This window comes from Cajanus cajan, chromosome 1, assembly GCF_000230855.2.
Source record: "Cajanus cajan strain Asha chromosome 1, NIPB_CcT2T_4, whole genome shotgun sequence".
Taxonomy (NCBI): domain Eukaryota; kingdom Viridiplantae; phylum Streptophyta; class Magnoliopsida; order Fabales; family Fabaceae; genus Cajanus; species Cajanus cajan.
The window spans coordinates 26,422,981-26,443,794 of NC_138517.1; the positions used below are offsets into that span (position 1 = coordinate 26,422,981).

A 20,814-nucleotide genomic window follows, 5' to 3' on the forward strand; every position below is an offset into this window, starting at 1 on the left:
AAGGCTTTGCGATGGCTATACTTATAACTCATTTGCGACACACAAACTCTCTCGCTAGATGAAAAATTTGTTTTTTTATTTTGACTCATAATTTGGCGAGGGATTTGCAAGGCATTTGCAAGGGCCTAAGTTTCTCGCTAAATAAGCACTAACTTCAGCGACAGATTTGCGAGGAAATAAAGGTTGGTCGCAAAATGTTCCTATTTAGCGAGGGATATAAACCTAAGCTATTTGCTCGCTAATTAGCGAGGGATTAGAGAGGAAATGTGTTTCTCGCTAGTCCCTCACTAATTAGCGAGCAAATAGCTTGGGTTTATATCCCTCGCTAATCCGCGAAATTCTTGTAGTGTGCGCAAAGTTTGTGACCTGGCATGTACTCCTAAATTACTCTTCGTGTATTGCTAGTGGCAATATGCCACGTGATGTGTTATTGGTGCCACATGCATGATAATATGTAGTTTGTGTCCATACATGTGCATTTTTAATGTTATATGATAAATTGATATTTTTATGTCTTGGATGAGTGGGATGTAATATTGTTGTTAATCTATCTATTTTATACATGTCTTGTTTGTGTTTGATTATCTGGTGTATATTCCTACACTGTAAGTCAGAGTGAGATGTTTCTCACTCCCTTTTTTTTGTGTTGTTTTCCTTTAATTGTTATACAGGTGATTATCAGTATGAGGCTAAGGATGTTGGTGATGAAACTTAGGCTTCTATGTTTGGCTTTGCTCTGATAGGACATGTGACATCGGGGCGTAGACAGGATTAGATTAGGATGTTGTTCTTATTAAATTATTTTGGAAACCTTAGTATTATTTCTTTGTAATTTCTACTAATTAAGTTATTTGTTTAAGTCATGAATGTGGTAGTCTTTATCTAAATACTTTGGTACTCTAATTATGACAAATTATGTTATTCAAATTTTGTTATCTATATGTTATGGTATGCGGGGTAGAGGGTGTCACATTTAGTGGTATCAGAGCACAGTTGATTCAAACCGGACGTGTGTGTTATGTGCTTAACATGATTTTGTTGTGTACTTTGTTGGTGTTTTGCTTTGTGACGATTGTGGTTGCTTTGTATTGTTAATGATGGCTTAATTGTGTGTTTCTTTTCTTAGATTATAGCTGGTAGAAATGATCGTGCTATTACTGATGCTCTTCAAGCATTAGCACAAGCTGTGAGTAATAGTAATAGGATTGGCGTCGCTCCTAACTAGTTGGAGCAATTTCAGCGAAATAATCCACCTACCTTCAAAGGAGGATATGACCCAGATGCTGTGATGAATTGGCTAATGGAGATCGAGAAGATCTTCAATGGCATGGAGTGTCCCCTCGCTCAAAAGGTGAGTTTGGCTACCTTCATGTTGACTATTGATGCCCATTTTTGGTGGGAAGGAGCACTTTAGAGGATGATTGATGGAGGAGTGCACTTAATTGGGACAACTTCAAGAGGGCTTTCCTTGAGAAGTATTTCACAGACAATGTGAGGAGTCAGAAGGAAGTGAAACTTCTTGAGCTGAAGCAAGGGAATGATACAATGGTATAGTATGCTGCCAAATTTGCTGCTTTGGTTCGTTATTGTACTCATTGCCATGGTGAGGGTGGTGAAATAGCTAAGTGCATTAAGTTTGTGAATGGCCTTCATCTTGAGGTGAAGACAACAATCAATTATCAAGAGATTTATCACTACCTGACGCATGTCAACAAGTGTAGAATTTACGACTGTGACCGTGCACATGCTGCTTTCTACAAGGGAGTTGGAGGTCCTATGCGTGTTGCAAGTTCTAGTACTCCGGGTAGGAGTAAGCCTTACTCCGCTCCTGCCAAGTTCAAGGAAATCATGCTAGAAGTAGATCTGTTGCTAGAAACTCTTTCGTGAATGGTGATGCTAGTGTAGGAGGCTCTGTTTCTACACCTACTAGTCGATGCAAGAAATGTGGGCAACATGGGCATGAGCAGTGTAACTGTTCTGACAAGGAGATAACATGCTTCAACTGCAATGGCAAAGGTCATATTAGTATTCACTGTCCACAATTGCCAAGGCAACGCATGATGGGAACAGGAGCTAGTTCTCAACCTAGGCATCCGAAGACTACTAGAAGAGTATTTGCTCGTAGTGGTGCCAGAGCTACTCAGTCTGATAATCTAATACAAGGTATTTGTTTCATAGTTGAGAATCCTTTTGTTGTACAGTTGAATTCTGGTGCAAGTCATTCTTGCATTTCTCTTGCCTGTGTCCAAAAATTGAAATTGCTAGTGTCTTGTTTGAGTTATAATCTAGTTGTAGAAATCCCCACAGATGGTCCCATAACTACTTCTAGTATTTGTCTTAAATGTCCAATTGTTATTTCTAAAAGGCAGTTTCTGGTTGACCATATCTGTTTGCCTCTTAGTCAACTAGATATCATTCTTCGAATGGACTGGTTATCTTCTAATCATGTCCTACTAAATTGCTTTGAAAAATCCATATCCTTTGGTCAGAGTAAGTGTGCGAAGTTTTTAAGTGCTAATAAAATAAAAACATATTTAAAGGAAAATGAAAAGGTTTACATGATTCTCGCCTGTTTGACACTTGAGAAACACCATGAGTTTAGTGAGATTCCCTTAGTGAATGAGTTTCCTGACGTTTTTCCTAAGGACGTGTCTAGCTTACCACCTAAGAAAGAGATTGAGTTTTCCATAGAATTAATACCTGGCACTGCACCCATATCTATAGCACCTTATAAAATGTCCCCTAAGTTGTTAGCTAAACTCAAGAAACAAATAGAAGAGCTTCAGGAGAAACAATTCATTAGGCCTAATGTATCACCTTGGGGAGCACCGGTGTTGTTGGTAAAGAAAAAGGATGGAAGCATGAGGTTGTGTGTAGACTACCGTCAGCTTAATAAAGTTACCATTAAGAATAAATATCTCTTGCCTAGGATAGATGACCTTATGGACCAACTAGTTGGGGCTTGTGTGTTCAGTAAGATAGATTTGATATCAGGTTACCATCAAATTTGGGTGAAGTTTGAGGATATCCCAAAGAATGCTTTTAGGACTCGCTATGGGCACTATGAATATTTAGTTATGCCTTTTGGTGACTAATGCACCTAGTATATTCATGGATTATATGAATAGGATATTTCACCCATATCTTGATAGGTTTGTAGTAGTCTTCATGTGACACCCTCTACCCCAACATACATATATAGTAATTATAAAAAAAATAAAATTCTTCATCATTAAAAACCAAATCTCCAACCACATAAGGGTAAAGAGTTCACATTCATAAACTTAATCCAAATAACATGTCAGTGGAATTACAAAGAAATAAAACTAAGTTTTCCATAATAATTTAATAAGAATAACATCCTAATCTAATCCTATCTACGCCCCGATGTCACATGTCCTATCAGAGCAAAGCCCAACATAGAAGTCTAAGCTTCATCACCAACATCCTCAGCCTCATGCTGATAATCACCTGTATAACGGTCAAAGGAAAATAACAAAAAAGAAAAAAGAGTGAGAAACATCTCACTCTAACTCACAGTGTAGGAATACGCACCAAATAGACAAACACAAACAAGACATGTATATTTGTACATAGTATAGATAGATTAACAATAATATCGCATTCCACTCATCAAAGACATAAAAATCAGTTTAACATATAACATTAAAATGCACATGTAATGGACTCGGATTACATATTACCATGCATGTGGCACCAGTAACACATATCACATGGCATATTGCCAGTAGCAATACACGAGATTATTCTAGGAGTACATGTCATGTCACACCCTCTACGTACTCTCACTAGAAGGACATACTACCAGGGTCTTGTCGGGATAGCTAAGCCGCGCAAGATACATCCCATGCACACAATGGGTGAGACTAGGACTTACTTCATGCAAGTTTGGAAAATTGAATGTTTGTTACGGGAAATGCCAAAAGTGATGATCCGACGATTAAAGATATGGCATTGAATATGATGAACAAGTTTAGTAAGTATTGGGATCATTATTGTGATATTCTTACTATTGGGGCTATTCTTGATCCACGAATGAAGTTTGAAGCTATTAAGTTCTGTTATTCAAAGATTGATCCTTCTACGTGTAAAGAAAATATTAATATTTTAAAGGAGAAGATGTATAAGTTGTTCAAAGAATATGTCAAATTACATTCAAATGAGTCAAATACTTCAAGTTCTCAAATTTCCCGTTCAAGTTGCTTCTTTTACAAATAATGAGCAAGTGATGGATGCATTTGATGTAAATTTTTATTTCTCAAAATTTCCAACACAACTTGCTTTATTTTATTTACATCTTATTTCTTACTTATCCATGACTTAAAATTCTCTTATAATGTCTTAGGAATATGTTGATCATTTGAGTCAACATATTAATGAAACTGGAAGGTCTAAATTGGATCTTTATTTAGATAAAGGGAATCTTGACCCAAAGTTTTTTTGATAAGTTGGATGTATTAATTTATTGGAGGGATCGTCGAGATTGTTATCCAAACTTATCTAAGATGGCTTGTGATGTGCTTAGCATTCCATTCACTACAGTTGCTAGTGAGTCTATCTTTAGTCTCGATTCTCGTGTGCTAACAAAATACCATTATTCCATTCTTCCGGAGAATGTTGAGGCACTCATTTTAACTCAAAATTGGTTGCATGATTTTGAATTAATAGGTAGCATTTATTAGTATTATGAAATTAATTTAATAACTTATTACTTAATTTTTCATCATTATTAGTTAACATTTTTTTTATTATAGATGGGGATAAAGAAGATCCTTCAATAGATGAATATATTTTGGATTGCTCCATTCAAGACTCTAATGTTATAGATGGACAAGTGACAACAATGATTTAATGTTAGATTGTAATTTGTAATTTTTATGATTAGATTGTATTTGAAGTTGAAGATGATTTTGGGTTGTATTTGAAATTTGAGATGATTTTGAATTATATTTGTCTACATGAGATTATTTACATTTTATTTAGAATTATCATTTAATTAAGAGTTTCAAATTTTTAAAACAGGTTTGAGTTTTTTGGGCTTTAGTTGTATATTAAAAAAATACATTTTTTTTAAATTAGGTGAGCTAACCCCATTTAACCCACCAACCCGTGGTAGGCTGGATCGGATTCATTTTTTTTAGCTCACTAATAAATGAGTCGGGTTGGGTTGGCCCACCAAATGCTCAACCCGTGGTGGGTCGGGCCGGACTGGGCTAGGTTACCCATTTTGACAGCTTTACCAAGTTCAATAGTGCTATAAAACAATTAGAGATTAACTTTCACCTTGTACGTCTCACATCTCTTAAGAGACAAGATAATTAAATAAATAAATTAAAAAATATATAAGTAGAAGACAATCCTCATCTTACAAGTTCCACGTTGACTAGTGATAAATAAAAGTCACTAAATGGATAGAAAGGAGACAATTGAAAAAGTAACTTTTAATAGCCTTTAAAATGGCTACTCGAATTGTCACTAAAAAAAAGTTTTCCTAACAATTTAGTAGGTCTTTACCAGCATTTTATGTAAATACCGGTAATAGTATTAGCGACCCTGAATTTACCAGTCATTATTTAAATGCTTGTAAAAAAAATAATGGTTATTTATATGGCCGCTAAATAATAAATTTAATTGCCACAAAAGACTAATTTTGGTGTAGTGTTGTGTGACAAATTGAGAATAGTAAAAAAAAAAAAAGATGAAAAAGTAGTATCTTCTATTTTTAACAAAGATTATTATATAGGATGAAAATTAAACAAAGAGAATAAGAGATAAATTATATAAAACATAAATATATAATATAAAGGAATGAGGAGAAAATATAGGAAAAGAGAAAAAAGTCGTATCATGATAAAATAAAAATTAGACGATGGAGAAATGAAGAGATAAAATAGTAGCCTTTTTATCATGATGATAATAGAATAAAAATCAGATAATAGGGAAATAAGAGTTAGATTAAATAAAATGTATAGAGATGCAATATATAGAAAGTAAAGAGAAAATATGATAAAAGATAAAAAATTTGGAGAATTTACCACATAAACATATACCAACATAACAATATATAAAATTATTTTTATAATATATTTACGTAATTGAGTGTAACTTAACTTTTATATACAAATAGAAGATAGATGGATTATTACTTTTTCAACAAAATTAAGATTATTGCCTGTCTTCTTAATATTTGACCGCAGATTATCCTAACACCGATGACTCTCCGAACATAACAGTAGAACCTTAAATTATTAGCTAAAAATAAAATATCTATGTCTAATTGCTATCTCTGACTAGTATAACTTTAGGAAAATTATGAAAACATATTTAAAATGGGGGAAATAATATATAAAAACTAGAAGAAAATGTTTATTTCTTCTTAATATATTTTGTCATATTCACTCAAATAAATGGTTGTATAATTTTCGAACTTATTTGGGAGAGGTAGAGGATTGTCATCCAACTACTGCATAAATGAATTATATTTACCCTTTTTTTTTAAATATGACTATATCAACCGGAAACTATTTGAGGCTATATAAAAAAACTAACAAATCTATCTAAACAAGAAGATTGCTATGAATCCACACAACAAAGGAAATTAAATAGTTAAATAGCTGAGGAGGCCTAGTCTTTTCGATATAGTAATTCAAATATATAGATATATTTGAATTTATTTACAAGAAAAGTAGAATATGGTGCATCATTCTGTATATTACAATTGGAACTTTTTCTCTTCGTTTTTTCAATTTTTAAAATAACGCACTAACGAGATGTATGTGTATGTATATTGTGAGAATTCTCTACGGGAAGATCAATATATAACTAAAATCTGTTTTGGATATCAATTTTTTTTATCATGTGATTGGTGTAATTTTGTCTTTGGTGTGTGTGATTCTTGGGCTAACTTTCTAACCCATTAAATGGATTTGAATAGTAAGATCATTAAAAGTCTTTGGACTGTTTCATGCATTTTTTTTCATTTCTATTGGTGTGCTCAATATTCCAACCCATAAAATGGATTAGATGGGAAAGATCAATAATGTTAGATCTTTGAATTAGTTTCATTTATTCCTTTATTTTATTTTATTTTATTAAAGTCTTCTTCTTCTATTTTTTTTTTAACTCAGAAAATGGATTCGACCAAAATAATCAATTAATTAAAATTTTTGGACTAATTTCCTTTTTATTCTTTCTACGTGGGTAATGTGTTTAATTTTTTAACCCATAAAATGGGTGAGACTAAGAAAACCAATATAAATTAAGGTCTTTAGACTAGTTTTATTGTCCTTTTTTTTTGTGTTTGTTGTGCTCATTTTCTAACCCAAAAAATGGAAGGAAGTAGGAAGATCAATAACTTAAAGTTTTTGGACTAATTTGATTGTCTCATTTCTTGTGATAGGTGTGCGCTGATTGGTGTACTTAATTTTCCTCTTTTTTCTTCTTCTTTGTTACGTTTTATTTTTATTTTATAAAATCGTCTTTCAAGAGATTTGTTTATCGGAGAAGTGAATTAGTAGAAAGAGCTCAACAGTACTCTATATAAAGGTTGCCATTGAGCCTTGTGAACTTCACAAGCCTGAGACTAAAAGTCCATCATATTTCCTCGTTATGTTCCTTTGTTCTTAGTTAAACAACAAAACTATGAGTCGTTACTTGTTCAGAATGTTTTATTCTTTGCTCCTGCTTTTATTGCATTCCTCAGAGTTAGACGAGGCAAAGTGCATAGAGAGGGAGAGACAAGCACTCCTAAACTTCAAACAGAGTCTCTTTGATGAGTATGGCATGTTGTCTACATGGAGTGAATATGACAATGATTGTTGCAAATGGAAAGGCATTCAGTGCAACAATGAAACTGGCCACATACAACTACTTCATCTTCAAGGTTATCGGTATGCACATGCACAATTTTTGATAGGTCCAATCAATCTCACTTCATTGATTGACTTGCGTAACATTCAATATCTCGATCTCAGCAATAATTATTTTTTTGGGATTCACCTCCCAGAAGAACTCATGGGCTCCTTGGCCAACTTAACATATCTCAATCTCTCTTATTCTCTATTCAGTGGCAAGATTCCATCTACACTTGGAAATCTTTCACAACTACGATATCTAGACCTGGGAAACAACATGCTTCTTCAGGGACCAATTCCTTTTCAGATTGGGAATCTCAAACAGCTACAATATCTTGATCTTGGACAGAATCATCTTTCGGGAGAAATCCCGTTTCAATTTGGGAATCTCAAAGAGCTAAAATTTCTTAATCTTGGAAGAAATACTCTTTTTGGAGGTATCCCTTTTCAGGCAGGAAATCTTCGTCTCTTGCATACTCTCCGGCTGGGTGGCAATTTTGATATAAAAGATAAGGATGCAGAGTGGTTCTCTAATCTCTCTTCCTTAACGACTCTTGAATTCACTTCATTACACACACTTAGTGCATCTCCTCACTTGCTACAGACTATAAGTAAGTTTATTCCAAACTTAAGAGAGATGAGGCTTGTTCATTGTTCTCTCTCAGATGCTGATATCAAATCTTTGTTTTATTCTCATTCCAACTTCTCCACTTCTCTTACCATCCTTGATCTTTCTTCTAATCTGCTAACATCCTCAACATTTCATTTGTTATCCAATTTTAGTTTCAATCTTCAAGAGCTTTATCTTTCTCATAATAAGATTGTTTTGTTATCTTCTCTTTTTCCAGATTTTCCATCTCTTAAGATCCTTGACCTCTCTTATAATAATCTTTCATCATCAATATTTCAAGGTAATTTTAATTTTGGATCGAAACTGAAAGAGCTTCATTTAGAAAACTGCAGTCTTACAGATAGAAGTTTTACTGTTTCATCTACTTCCACAATGAATTCCTCATCTTCTCTTCTCTACCTTGATCTCTCCAATAACTTGCTGAAATCATCCGCTACATTTCATTGGCTTTTTAACTTCACCACCGATCTTAATACTCTTTACCTTGATTATAACTTATTAGAAGGTCCGATTCCAGATGTATTTGGAAAAGCAATAAACTCTCTTGAAGTTATTGATCTCTCCATTAACAAACTAGAAGGCAAGATTCCATCTTTCTTTGGGAACATGTGCAGATTGCGGAGGTTATACCTCTCAAATAACAAGTTGAATGGGGAAATTTCTAACTTCTTTCAAAATTCCTCATGGTGCAACAGACACGTATTTCAAAGTTTGGATTTATCTTATAACCAAATTACTGGCAAGATACCTAAAAGCATCATATTGTTATCTGAGTTGGTGGAGTTATACTTGGAGGTGAATTCTTTAGAGGGTGACGTCACTGAATCTCATTTGTCTAATTTTTCCAACTTAATAGTGTTGTCGTTATCATATAACTCATTGTCTGTAAAATTGGTCCGAAGCTGGATTCCTCCTTTTCATTTGACGTATTTGAGTTTGGCATCTTGCAAGCTAGGCCCGAGTTTTCCTATTTGGCTCCAAAGTCAAAGTTACTTGCTTTATCTGGATATATCTGATAATGGGCTTAATGGTTCCGTACCAGAATGGTTTTGGAACAACATGCAATTTTTGTACCGGTTGAATATGTCTCACAATACTCTCACTGGTACTATTCCTAATATACCATTGGAGCTTTATGGTGGAGCGTCAATAATTTTGAATTCAAATCAATTTGAGGGGACCGTCCCGTCATTTTTGCAACAAGTTTCAGAGTTGTTGCTCTCGAAAAATAAGTTTTCTGACTTGTCTTCATTCTTACGTGACCAAAGCAAAGCTAAATATTTGGTCATTTTAGATTTATCAAAGAATCAAATAAAAGGACAACTTCCTGATTGTTGGAAATCTGTTGACCAATTACTGTTTCTTGATTTAAGCAACAATCAGTTGATTGGGAAGGTTCCTATCTCCATGGGCACCCTTGTTCATTTGGAAGCGTTGGTTTTACGACACAATAGTTTATCGGGCGAATTGCCTTCTGCTTTGAAAAATTGCAGCAATTTATTTATGCTGGATGTGGGTGAAAATACGTTGTCTGGTCCAATACCGTCATGGATTGGAGAAAACATGCAGCAATTGATAATCTTGATCATGCGAGGGAACCACTTCTCTGGAAATCTTCCTATTCAACTTTGTTTTTTGAGGCATATTCAACTGTTGGATCTTTCAAGGAATAAGCTGTCAAAAGGAGTTCCAACATGCTTAAAGAGTTTCACCGCAATGTCTGAAAAGAGTATCAACAGAACTGAAATTCAAAGTCGTATATACACGTATAATATGACTAACTACGACATTTATTTTCTTTTAGAAAGTTCTGATTATACACTTGGCATAACATGGATGTGGAAAGGTGTGGAGCACAACTATACAGATCCCGAATTGATTCTTAAAAGCATTGATTTCTCATGTAACAATTTAACAGGTAAAATACCAAAAGAGATCGGATATTTGCTTGGCTTAGTTTCTTTGAATTTATCAAGAAACAATTTGAGTGGAGAAATACCTTTTGAAATTGGAAATTTAAGTTCACTTGATTCCCTTGACTTGTCAAGAAATCATTTTTGTGGGAGAATTCCATCTTCTCTCACACAAATTGATGGTTTAGGAAAATTAGACTTGTCACACAATTCTCTCTCAGGAAGAATCCCATTGGGAAGACATTTCGAGACCTACGATGCCTCTATTTTTGAAGGAAATGACGATCTTTGTGGAGAACAAGTTAACAAAAGTTGTCCCGGAGATGAGACAATAGTGAAGCCTCGAGAACAAGGTGTGCATGATGAAGATTCTGTTTTCTATGAAGCATTGTACATGAGTTTGGGGATAGGATACTTTGTAGGCTTTTGGGGCTTAATAGGAACAATACTAATTTGTAAACCTTGGAGAATTGCCTACACGAGGTGCTTGAACAGAATTACAAGCTGGCTAACGATGTAGTGAATGAAACTAATTAAGTTCTGCCAGTGGCTCAGGGCAAGGCTAGCAGGTGCGTTGTAACCTTTGCTTTTTATATTGTTTACTTACCACTGCAATTACTACCCCTAAGATACACAATTATTACTTACATTGGAGTGTAACTTAGAAGGGAATAAAAAGAAAGGAATGGCTCTTATTGTCAAAGTAAAGTATTCCATTTTGTTTAATAATTCATTTATAAGATAGATTTGGATCAAGTCATGCAACATGTTTTATTCAGGTGCTTTCTCTAAAGGACGTATTATTTTTTATCTCAACTGAATTTTGGATATGTTTATGATGTCTTGGTTTAATTCTCTCTTGGGTCATCTGTCTCATTCTCCTAAAATTTGGTGATTGGAATTCAGATGTATCCAATATATAGATGGGAGACAAAGTGCCAAATTAATAACACATAAAATAAATTTGATGAGGGCAATCTGTAAAAACTCATGTTTTAGGAAAAAGTTTTCTAATAGAGATTTGATATATTGTTTCTTTTCCTTTTTCAGAAAAATTGCTTGCTTCTTACCAAATTGCAACATATTTGTTGACATCTCGTAATTTTTCATGTATCATTTTTTTATATCTTCCTTAAGAAATTGCCTAATTTGATTCTTAGTGAGTAAATTAATTTTATGGGAAGCTTTACTCACTGTAAAATCAGCCTGCTGTGGGTTCTCATGGGCACAAATATATGATTCCCAAATCACATTAGTGTGTCGTTTGCACTTATTTTCTTCTGCTTCCAACGAAACATTGTGAACCATTTTCTATCATACATGTTATTGTAGCTATACTGTTTCAACATGTATGAGGTCCTTGATCTTTGATCCATACCTCTCAGTCGTCTCAGATAATGGTAATTATTTTATTACTCAAATGAAGTGACTACTTTTCAGCTTTTGAAGTAGTTAGTTGATGAGTTGAATTCAGACAAATTGACTAGATTTAACAAGCACTATTAGAATTTTTTTATTTCATGCAATTTTTTCTGCGAATTTTTGAAAATTCGCAGGAAACGTTGTTCCTACAAATTTTTCTGCAAAATTTTATGGATAGGTAATATTTTCGTGGATAATATATTTTACAAATTTTAAAATTCGCAAGAAATTTTTCTGTGGAATTTCTTGAGAAAAAAATTCGCAGCAAATTTTTTCACAAGAAATTTTGCTGGAATATTTTTTTACGAAAAAATTTAAAAAAAATTACTACAAATTCTATCAATAATTATTCAACTTTCAATTTAGAAAAACAGAGGGGTGGTGGTTGCTTTGTGGAAAAAGAAATTCGGTGGTTGTCATTGTTGACAATGGTGACTGGCATGTGCTGGCATGTGGCTCATGTGCTGGCATGTGGCTGGCATAGCTTTCCAGATCATTCTCCCGGGGTTGGAAAAGACTCGTCCTCGAGTCTAAGCGTCTTCCTCATCGAAGTAGGGTGAAAGGTCTGCGACATTAAATGTAGCAGAAACACCGTAAGAACCTGGTAGCTCGATCTTGTAGGCATTGTCATTAATCTTCTGGACTACGCGGAATGGACCATCAGCTCGTGGCGACAGCTTGGCATTGGACTGTTTTGGAAACCTTTCTTTCCGCAAATGAATCCACACTAGATCGCCTTCCTTGAATACCTGTTGCTTCCGGTGCTTGTCTCGTTGAGCTTTGTACTTTGCATTTTGCTTTTCAATCCTAATTCTGGCTTGCTCATGAAGCTGTTTAATTTCTTTGGCTCTCTGGTCAGCATCAGCGCTGAATTGACTCTTGTCTGAAGACGGAACCAAGTCTAAAGGGGTAAGAGGTCGTGCACCGTAGACGATTTCAAAAGGACATTTACCAGTAGCTTGATTAGTGGAATTGTTGTAGGCAAATTCCACTTGAGCTAGAATCTGATCCCAATGGTGTGACACCCTCTACCCCGCATATCATAAATCAATAAATTTAAATAATATAACTTTAATAATCAAACATGTTTAAAGAGTATCACATTTTTAACAAACATAATCAGCGGAAATTACAAAGAAATAAATCTCAAAGTTTTCAAAGTAATTTAAAATAACATTAACAACCTAATCTAATCTTATCTATACCCCGATGTCACATGTCCTATCAGAGCATAGCCCATAAAGAAGCCTAAGCTTCACCACCAACATCCTCAGCCTCATGCTGATAATCACCTGTATAACGGTTAAAGAAAAACAACACAAAGAAAAAGGGAGTGAGAAAACATCTCACTCGGCTCACAGTGTAGGAATATATATACTAGATAGCCAAACACAAACAAAACATATATAACATAGATTAACAATATCACATCTTACTCATTCAAGGCATATCCATTTGTCATATAATATCAAAAGACACATGTATGGACACGGACTACATTTTATCATGCATGTGGCGCCAGTCACTTATCACGTAGTATATTGCCGCTAGCAATACACAAAGAGTAGTCTAGGAGTACATGCCGGGACACAACCTCTGCGCACTCTCACTAGAAGGACATACTACCAGAGTCTCGTCGGGATAGCTAAGCCGCGCAAGATACATCCCATGCACACAATGGGCGAGACTGGGACTTCCAAACCGAGCCATCCCCAAGGACTGATCCCCACAGCTTTTACACTAGGGGGCCTTCTCTGGCGGCGTATTCCATATCGTACCCTTATCACTTTATGCAAATGATGCATGTCAAACAAGACTCTATGCATTCTCATATCACTTTATCACTTTCCATGGTCATTTCTCTTTATCACATTTCATATCTCATTGTCACATTATCACATTATCTATCTCATGGTCAATCATATCTCATGGTCATTTCACATCATATTTCATCATCACATCATATCATTAGAAACATCACATTCACATTATCATATCATATTCATAACTTTCACAATCATAATCTCAACAGAATTTCTATTCATACACACATATTAACCAAGCAATTAGAACATACAAACAATATAACATACAACAAACACAGGATTGGGGGCCAATCCCACTACCCAGCATACAATCCCACACCTAGAGCGAGATTTCTCACTCCCCCCCTTACCTGGATGACAAGCGCTGAAACTAAAGAAGAGCTTCCTCCTCTAGGCTCCTTCTACTAGGATAGAACCACCTCCTATGGATTCCTCTAGGTCTTCAAAGAGAAGAAGAGGAGAAGAAGAGAGTATAAGAGAAGAGAGAATGAGAATTGAGGGATGGTTTGCAATGGAGAAGTGAAGGGCTATTTATAGCCTTCAAGGCACATTAAAAAAATGGAAAATAATGAAAAAATCTTAGACAAAACTAAGTGGAATGAATTAGTGAGATGAATTATTAAAGTTGGTGGGATGAATTAATGGAGTTGGTGTGAATTAATGGAGGGTGCCATGTTCTTTTCCTCACCGACTTTAGCTACTGATTTGGACCTTATAGACAGCCGAATCTGAAAATATTTCCTTCATGAAAGTTGTAGGAGTTTCTCTTATCTTTCCATAGCCACCAAGTTTGTATCATTTGAACAACCACTGACCAAGTTATACCCCACAAACCGAGGCTTGCCAATCAGTCCAGTGAGAAACAATTGTATCAATCAAATTCCAATTTTGACCTCCTAAACGACCGATTTTGCAAATGGCTATTTCTGTAAAAGTTGTGCGTTTTTATCTTAGATTTCCATTGACACCAATTTTGCATCATTTGGACCATCACAGCCCAAGTTATGCCCTAAACACCGAGGCTTGCCAATCAGCCCAGCGAAAAACGGTTTTATTGAAAAGAAAGTTTACAACTATCTAATTAAGCCCAACAACACACATATCTTTCTAAGCATAAATGGAGTGTAAATTATCTACAATTGAAGTAAAATATAACCACCAATTTATGACCAAATACCACATAATAATAATAATAATAGTAATAATAACCATTTTGAAAACTAGGGTGTTACAAATGGCGAAGATTTTTACCTACAAAGCTGCGGAGTAAGTTACCTAGTAGCCTGTTGATAGCCTCTGTTTGACCATCTGTCTGTGGATGGCTAGCACTACTGAACTGCAACTTCGTACCCATCTTTTTCCATAGAGTTCTCCAAAAGTGACTCAGAAATTTAACATCTCTATCTGACGTGATGGTTTTAGGAATTCCGTGTAGGCGAACAACTTCCCTGAAATATAAATCAGCAATATTAACGGCATCGTTAGTCTTTTGGCATGGAACGAAATGTGCCATCTTCGAAAATCTGTCCACAACCACCATAACAGAATCTTTTTGTCTTTGGGTTCGTGGAAGTCCTAGGACAAAATCCATGCTGATGTCTTCCCAGGGTGCAGCTGGTACCGGTAATGGTAAGTAAAGGCCAGTGTTTTGGCTTTTGGATTTAGCTAGGTGACAGATTCTGCAACATTGAATGTGGCGAATGACATCTCTCTCCAGCTTAGGCCAGTGAAAATTCTCCTTGATGATAGATACAGTCTTATCTCTACCAAAATGTCCTGATAATCCTCCATCGTGTGCTTCCCAAATAATGGCTTCTCTTAAAGAGCAACGAGGAATGCATAAAACGTTGTCTTTAAATAGAAAACCTTCATGACGATGGTAATGTTGGAATGGCTGATCTTCGGTAGACTTCCAAACAATGTTGAAATCTGGATCGTCTTGGTATAATTCCTTGACGGTCTCGAAGCCAATGACTTTTGTTTGCAGAGTAGTGAGCAAGAAATGACGTCGGCTTAGGGCATCAGCAACAGAGTTCTGCTTTCCTGACTTGTGTTTGATCAGGAATGGATAGGCTTGAAGGAACTCAACCCATGAAGCATGCCTGCGGTTGATCTTTTGTTGTGAACTCAAATGCTTGAGAGCCTCGTGATCAGAGTAAAGAATGAATTCTTTGGGAAGCAGGTAATGACTCCAGTGCTGAAGTGCTCGTACAATGGCATAGAACTCCTTGTCGTAGGTCGAGTACTTTAGCTTTGCATCATTTAGCTTTTCACTGAAGAAAGCTATTGGTTGGCCTTCCTGGCTAAGAACTGCACCAACACCAATGTTAGAAGCATCACAATTTACTTCAAACACTTGATCAAAATTAGGAAGGGCCAATACTGGAGCATTGGTCAGGTGGTGCTTTAATTCATTGAAGCTTTCCTGAGCTTGTTCTGACCATTGGAATTTATCACCTTTGATACAGTTGGTGAGTGGAGCTGCAATTGTGCTGAAGTTCTTGATGAACCTGCGATAAAAAGAAGCCAATCCATGAAAACTTCGGACATCGTGAATGGATTGAGGAATTGGCCAACTGTTAATCGCCTCGACTTTGCTGGGGTCCACCTTGATACCGTCACTAGAAACAATATAACCAAGGAATATAATTTCATTGGTTAAAAATGAGCATTTCTCAAGGTTGGCATAGAGTTTCTGCTCCCGTAGAACTTCTAACACCTTCTGTAAGTGCTTCAAGTGCTCCTCCTTGCTTTTGCTATAAACCAGGATATCGTCGAAGTAAACGACTAAAAATTTTCCATTGAAAGGCCTTAGTACCTGATTCATCAGTCGCATGAAAGTACTGGGAGCATTGGACAATCCAAATGGCATGACTGTCCATTCGTATAGACCATCTCGGGTTTTGAAAGCAGTCTTCCATTCGTCACCTGGTCTAATTCTGATTTGATTGTAGCCACTGCGAAGATCAATCTTTGAAAAGATAGTGGCGCCATGAAGTTGATCCAACATGTCATCGAGCCGTGGTATTGGAAAGCGATATTTGATGGTGATCTTGTTCACAGCTCTACTGTCCATGCACATCCTCCAAGTTCCACCTTTCTTTGGAACTAGAATAACAGGGACAGCACAAGGACTGACACTCTCTTGAATCAAACCATTTTTCAATAATCCTTCAACCTGCTTTTGTACCTCTGCATGTTCCTGAGGGCTCATTCTGTATGCAGGCTTGTTAGGGATCACGGCTCCTGGTACAAAGTCTATGGCGTGTTGTATGTCACGCATAGGCGGTAGTCCTGGAGGAATTTCTTTGGGAACAACATCTGGAAATTTTGATAAGAGTTGAACAATCTCTGCAGAAGGTTTAGTTCCACAATTCTGTTCAAGTACTAATATAAATTCCAGATTACATACCTCATCTTTAGGCACCTTGGTGACTAAAGAAACTAAGGGAACTGTTTTCTTTTTATCCTGACTGGTTTCTTCGGGAGGCAGTGGAGCTAATTTGATCTTTTCTCCATCCTTGGTGAAGGAATATGTGTTGGCGTAGCCATCAAATTGAGCTCGTCTATCATATTGCCATGGCCTTCCTAAGAGGAGGTGACAAGCATCCATGGGGATGACGTCACACCAAACTTTGTCTTTGTATTTTGAACCAATGGAAAATGAAACAAGACATTGTTTGGAAACCTTGACTTCGCTTCCCTTATTGAGCCATTGAAGTTTATATGGGTGTGGATGGACTTGAGTTGGCAGCTTGAGTTTCTCCACCATGTAGTTGGATACTACATTTTCACAACTTCCACTGTCTATGATGACGTCACAGATTTTACCATTACTGGTGCAACGAGTGTGGAAGATGTTGTGCCTGAGCCAGTGATCGTCTTTTGTTGGCGCTGTGTGCAGACTTCGCCTTACCACTAATAGCTCTCCATGATCGGCAGGCGTACAGTCTTCGTCATACACAGGTTCAATGTCTGCTTCTGATTCTTCCTCTGATAATTCATGTGGTTCTTCTTCAATGATGGTGAAAGCCTTTCGATTGGGACAGTCGGAAGAAATATGTCCAAAGCCTTGACATTTGAAACATTTTATAGTTGATTTGGATTGTGGGGCAGGTTTGGAGTTATTGTTTTTGGTATTTTGGGCTGGTAGTTTGGAGGTGTTGGACCGGGTGTTTTGGGCTTTACTGTTATAAAAAGGATTTTTGGATGAGGATGGTTGATAAGGGTTTTTAGAGTAGGAAGGGCGGAACGGGTATTTGGATGTGGAGGGTTGGTCTCGAAGAGTGGTGGAGAGTTGTTTTTCAATTTTGATGGCAAGTTGTACTACATCATCTAAGTCCTGGTACTGTTGTAATTGGACTTGGTTGGCTATTTCAATGTTTAGTCCACCAATAAAACGAACTATTTTTTGTTCCTCGTCATCTTTAAGGTCACATTTCATTACTAACAACTCAAATTCCTGGGAATATTCTTCTACTGTGCGTGACTGTTGAGACAGTTTATGAAGCATCATATAGTTTTCTTGCTTATAGTGGAAAGGTAAGAACTTACTTGTGAGTTTCTTCTTCATCTTCTCCCAAGATTTGATCTTTTCCTTCCCTGTTCTTTCACGCTTCTTGTTGAGATTCTCCCACCAGATGGATGCATGCTTCTTCAATCGGATAGCCACCATTTTGACCTTGAGTTTATCTTGAACATCATGCAGGTAAAAAATTCTTTCCACCGTTCGGAGCCAATCCATAAATTCGTCAGGTTGTAATCTCCCTTCGAATTCAGGTATATCTACCTTGAAATTATGAAAACGATTGGTTTGTTGTGTCCTTGACACTTGGTGACTTCTAGAGGAATAAGAAGATGAGGAATCACTGTTGTCTGACTCATGATTTGGTTTATTCCTCAGCTGTTCAAGTTCAACTCGTTGACTTGCAACTGTTTCTTGAAGCTCTCGCAGTTGCCTTTTCATTTCCTCAAATTCGATATCTCGAATGGTCACATCGTTTTGCTTTCCACGAACCATGGTGAAGGTGGATAGGAATAAAGGGGTAATTTAAGAGGTTAAAGGGGTAATATGGGAATTTAGGTTAGGGTAAAATGGTTTTTGTAGAAAAGGGCAATTTTGGAATTTTGAAAATATAAGGGCTAAATTGTAATTTTAGAAAGTTTAGGGGCAAAATATAAATTCAGAAAGTACAGGGGTAAAAGTGAAATTTCAAAACTTACAGGGGCTTTTTTTGCAAATTATGAAACTTTGGTCAAAGTCAACACTGAAGACACGTGGCAGAATATGGTTGGTCAGAGGTGGCAAATGAGGGTTCTCAGTCAACGTTGACCACTTATACGTGGCGTCTCCTGAGTGGCTGATTAAAGATGACGTGGCGCTTATGTGGCGATGACGTCAGCTTGTCTTCAACCTCCAGAAATTTCGGTGACCGTCAAATTTTCCGGCGAACTTTTCCGACGAATTTTCCGGTGACTTTCCGGGTGGTTTCCGGCGATACAAACTATCGTTCCCAAGGTTTTGGGACCTTCCGGACGCTTCTACGGGGTCGGTTTTTCGAGAAAAGGCCTCTAAGGGTGGGTTTTCGGGGCTGGCCGAATTTCCAATGGATTTTCCGGCGACCGGAAAGTTCCAAATCTCTTTTCTAATAAACCCAAAGGCGTAGGAAGCTTCGGAACCTTGCTCTGGTACCAAAAATGGCACAGAATGCAAAGGAAGAACTCTCTAAGAGAGAAAATACTCAATTGAGTAATAGAAATGATATTGATTGATGAGTGCCTTGAGAGTTTACATTGATAGCTATTTATAGGAATCAGAAACAAAGAAAATACAAATCATAGAAGCTGGCAATTTAGAAAATGCTCACAATGAATTCATCTAAAGCATTTGTTTTCAAACTTCCAATATGTGATACATAATCCTTTAAACTATAAGATTGTAGATTAAAAGTCTAACACTCAACCATACAAATTAACTTGTAAGGTAAGTGTTGCCCCAACTTATATACTCTTTAATTGTTTTATTTTCAATTGATGTGGGACTTGAAGTTCTTTTAAAATATTAAACTTATAAATTTAAATATTTTTTTTATTTTTCCTACTGATTAAAATTGACAAGAAAATCTGCAGGAAAAGTTACTTACAAAATTTTTCTACTATTTAGTAAACATTACTTGCAAATTTATTTTTGCAAGAAAATCTGCAAGAATTTACCTTGAAAAAAATTTCTATAATCATTAAAATTGTAGCAAAATTTGCAAAAAAATTTTGTATATTATTTTATATAAAAAAATTGTAAGAAATATCGGTAAATTATTTTTCACAAATAAATTCGTAAAAATATTTTGCGAAATTATTGTTGCAAGAAAATTCGCAAAAAAAAATTACGAATATGTTTTTTAAAGAAAATTTGCAAAAAAAAATGACACTTTTCTAGTAATGAAGATAGTGTCTCAAATGTTTGAAAATTCTAAAAATATTTGTTGTTATCCCTATAGCTCTGATGGTTCTCTAAGTCCAATCAAAGGTGGAGGTCCGGGGTTAAAATTTTCCCGTACCCACTAACTCACTAACTAATTGAAAAATGTTGCTATCCTTTTTAACTGCTACCCATAATTTAATTATACGCTAGAAGTAGAACATATTTGAAATTTTGCTTTTTCCACTAAATGTTATGTTGCAGGAAGCTATGGATTCCCTAATTTATTTGATTGGAGAATGGAATCTGGAAGAGGCGTGTTTTTGCATAGGTGGTCAGAATTTTTAAGGAAAATGGGGCTTCAGGAATATTATATGAAAAAGGAAGGGATCAAAGTATAACAGTCCGATAGGAGTTTAGGAGGGATAATTAGTTCAGTTGTGTATTCCTTATAAATAAGCCCTACTTCAAGTAGTGAGGAGAAGTTTTGAATATTTTGGAAGGTTTAACTGTGAGGGAGAAAGCTCTTAAGGGGATTGGTTTGTAATCAGTTTGCTATAATAAAGAGAGGAAATTCAGAATCTTTTTTGTGTTCAACTGTTCTTTCACTAGTACAAAATCTGTTATTTACGTCATTGTATTATCGTTGGAAAATGAAAAATTTGACGTAAAAAAAAATGCAGTGATATTTTTGAAATTTAAACCAAGTTTTTTACGTCGGATATCACGA

General features: G+C 35.9%; 2 protein-coding genes and 1 long non-coding RNA gene across 3 annotated transcripts; 2 read left to right on the forward strand and 1 right to left on the reverse strand.

The window, feature by feature from the left end:
* Positions 1–1,288: 1,288 nt before the first annotated feature.
* On the forward strand, positions 1,289–4,465 carry LOC145953895 (uncharacterized). The gene is made up of 4 exons (XM_083067676.1): positions 1,289–1,351; positions 1,555–1,804; positions 1,906–2,840; positions 4,367–4,465. Exons 1-4 carry the CDS (start codon positions 1,289–1,291, stop codon positions 4,463–4,465), a joined length of 1,347 nt encoding a protein of 448 aa, XP_082923802.1.
* A 3,144-nt stretch (positions 4,466–7,609) lies between these two features.
* On the forward strand, positions 7,610–20,674 carry LOC145959092 (receptor-like protein EIX1). The gene is made up of 2 exons (XM_083077194.1): positions 7,610–10,987; positions 20,349–20,674. The coding sequence occupies exon 1, from the start codon at positions 7,663–7,665 to the stop codon at positions 10,936–10,938; it is 3,276 nt and encodes a 1,091-aa protein (XP_082933320.1). The 5' UTR covers positions 7,610–7,662; the 3' UTR covers positions 10,939–10,987; positions 20,349–20,674.
* Positions 12,154–14,432, reverse strand: LOC145959093 (uncharacterized). Its single transcript, XR_014434721.1, has 2 exons — positions 14,017–14,432; positions 12,154–13,132 (listed from the first exon to the last, which is right to left on the reverse strand). It is a non-coding gene; the product is annotated as an uncharacterized LOC145959093 (long non-coding RNA).
* Positions 20,675–20,814: the final 140 nt, after the last annotated feature.

Bases quoted from the DNA above. Each gene is read 5' to 3' on its own strand.
- LOC145953895 (XM_083067676.1), top strand. From the start codon at position 1,289: ATGAATTGGCTAATGGAGATCGAGAAGATCTTCAATGGCATGGAGTGT. The intron at 1,805-1,905 runs GTAGGAGTAAGC...ATGCTAGTGTAG, and splicing joins TGCAAGTTCTAGTACTCCGG to GAGGCTCTGTTTCTACACCT. The intron at 2,841-4,366 runs GTAAAGAAAAAG...ATAATGTCTTAG, and splicing joins GGGGAGCACCGGTGTTGTTG to GAATATGTTGATCATTTGAG.
- LOC145959092 (XM_083077194.1), top strand. From the start codon at position 7,663: ATGAGTCGTTACTTGTTCAGAATGTTTTATTCTTTGCTCCTGCTTTTA.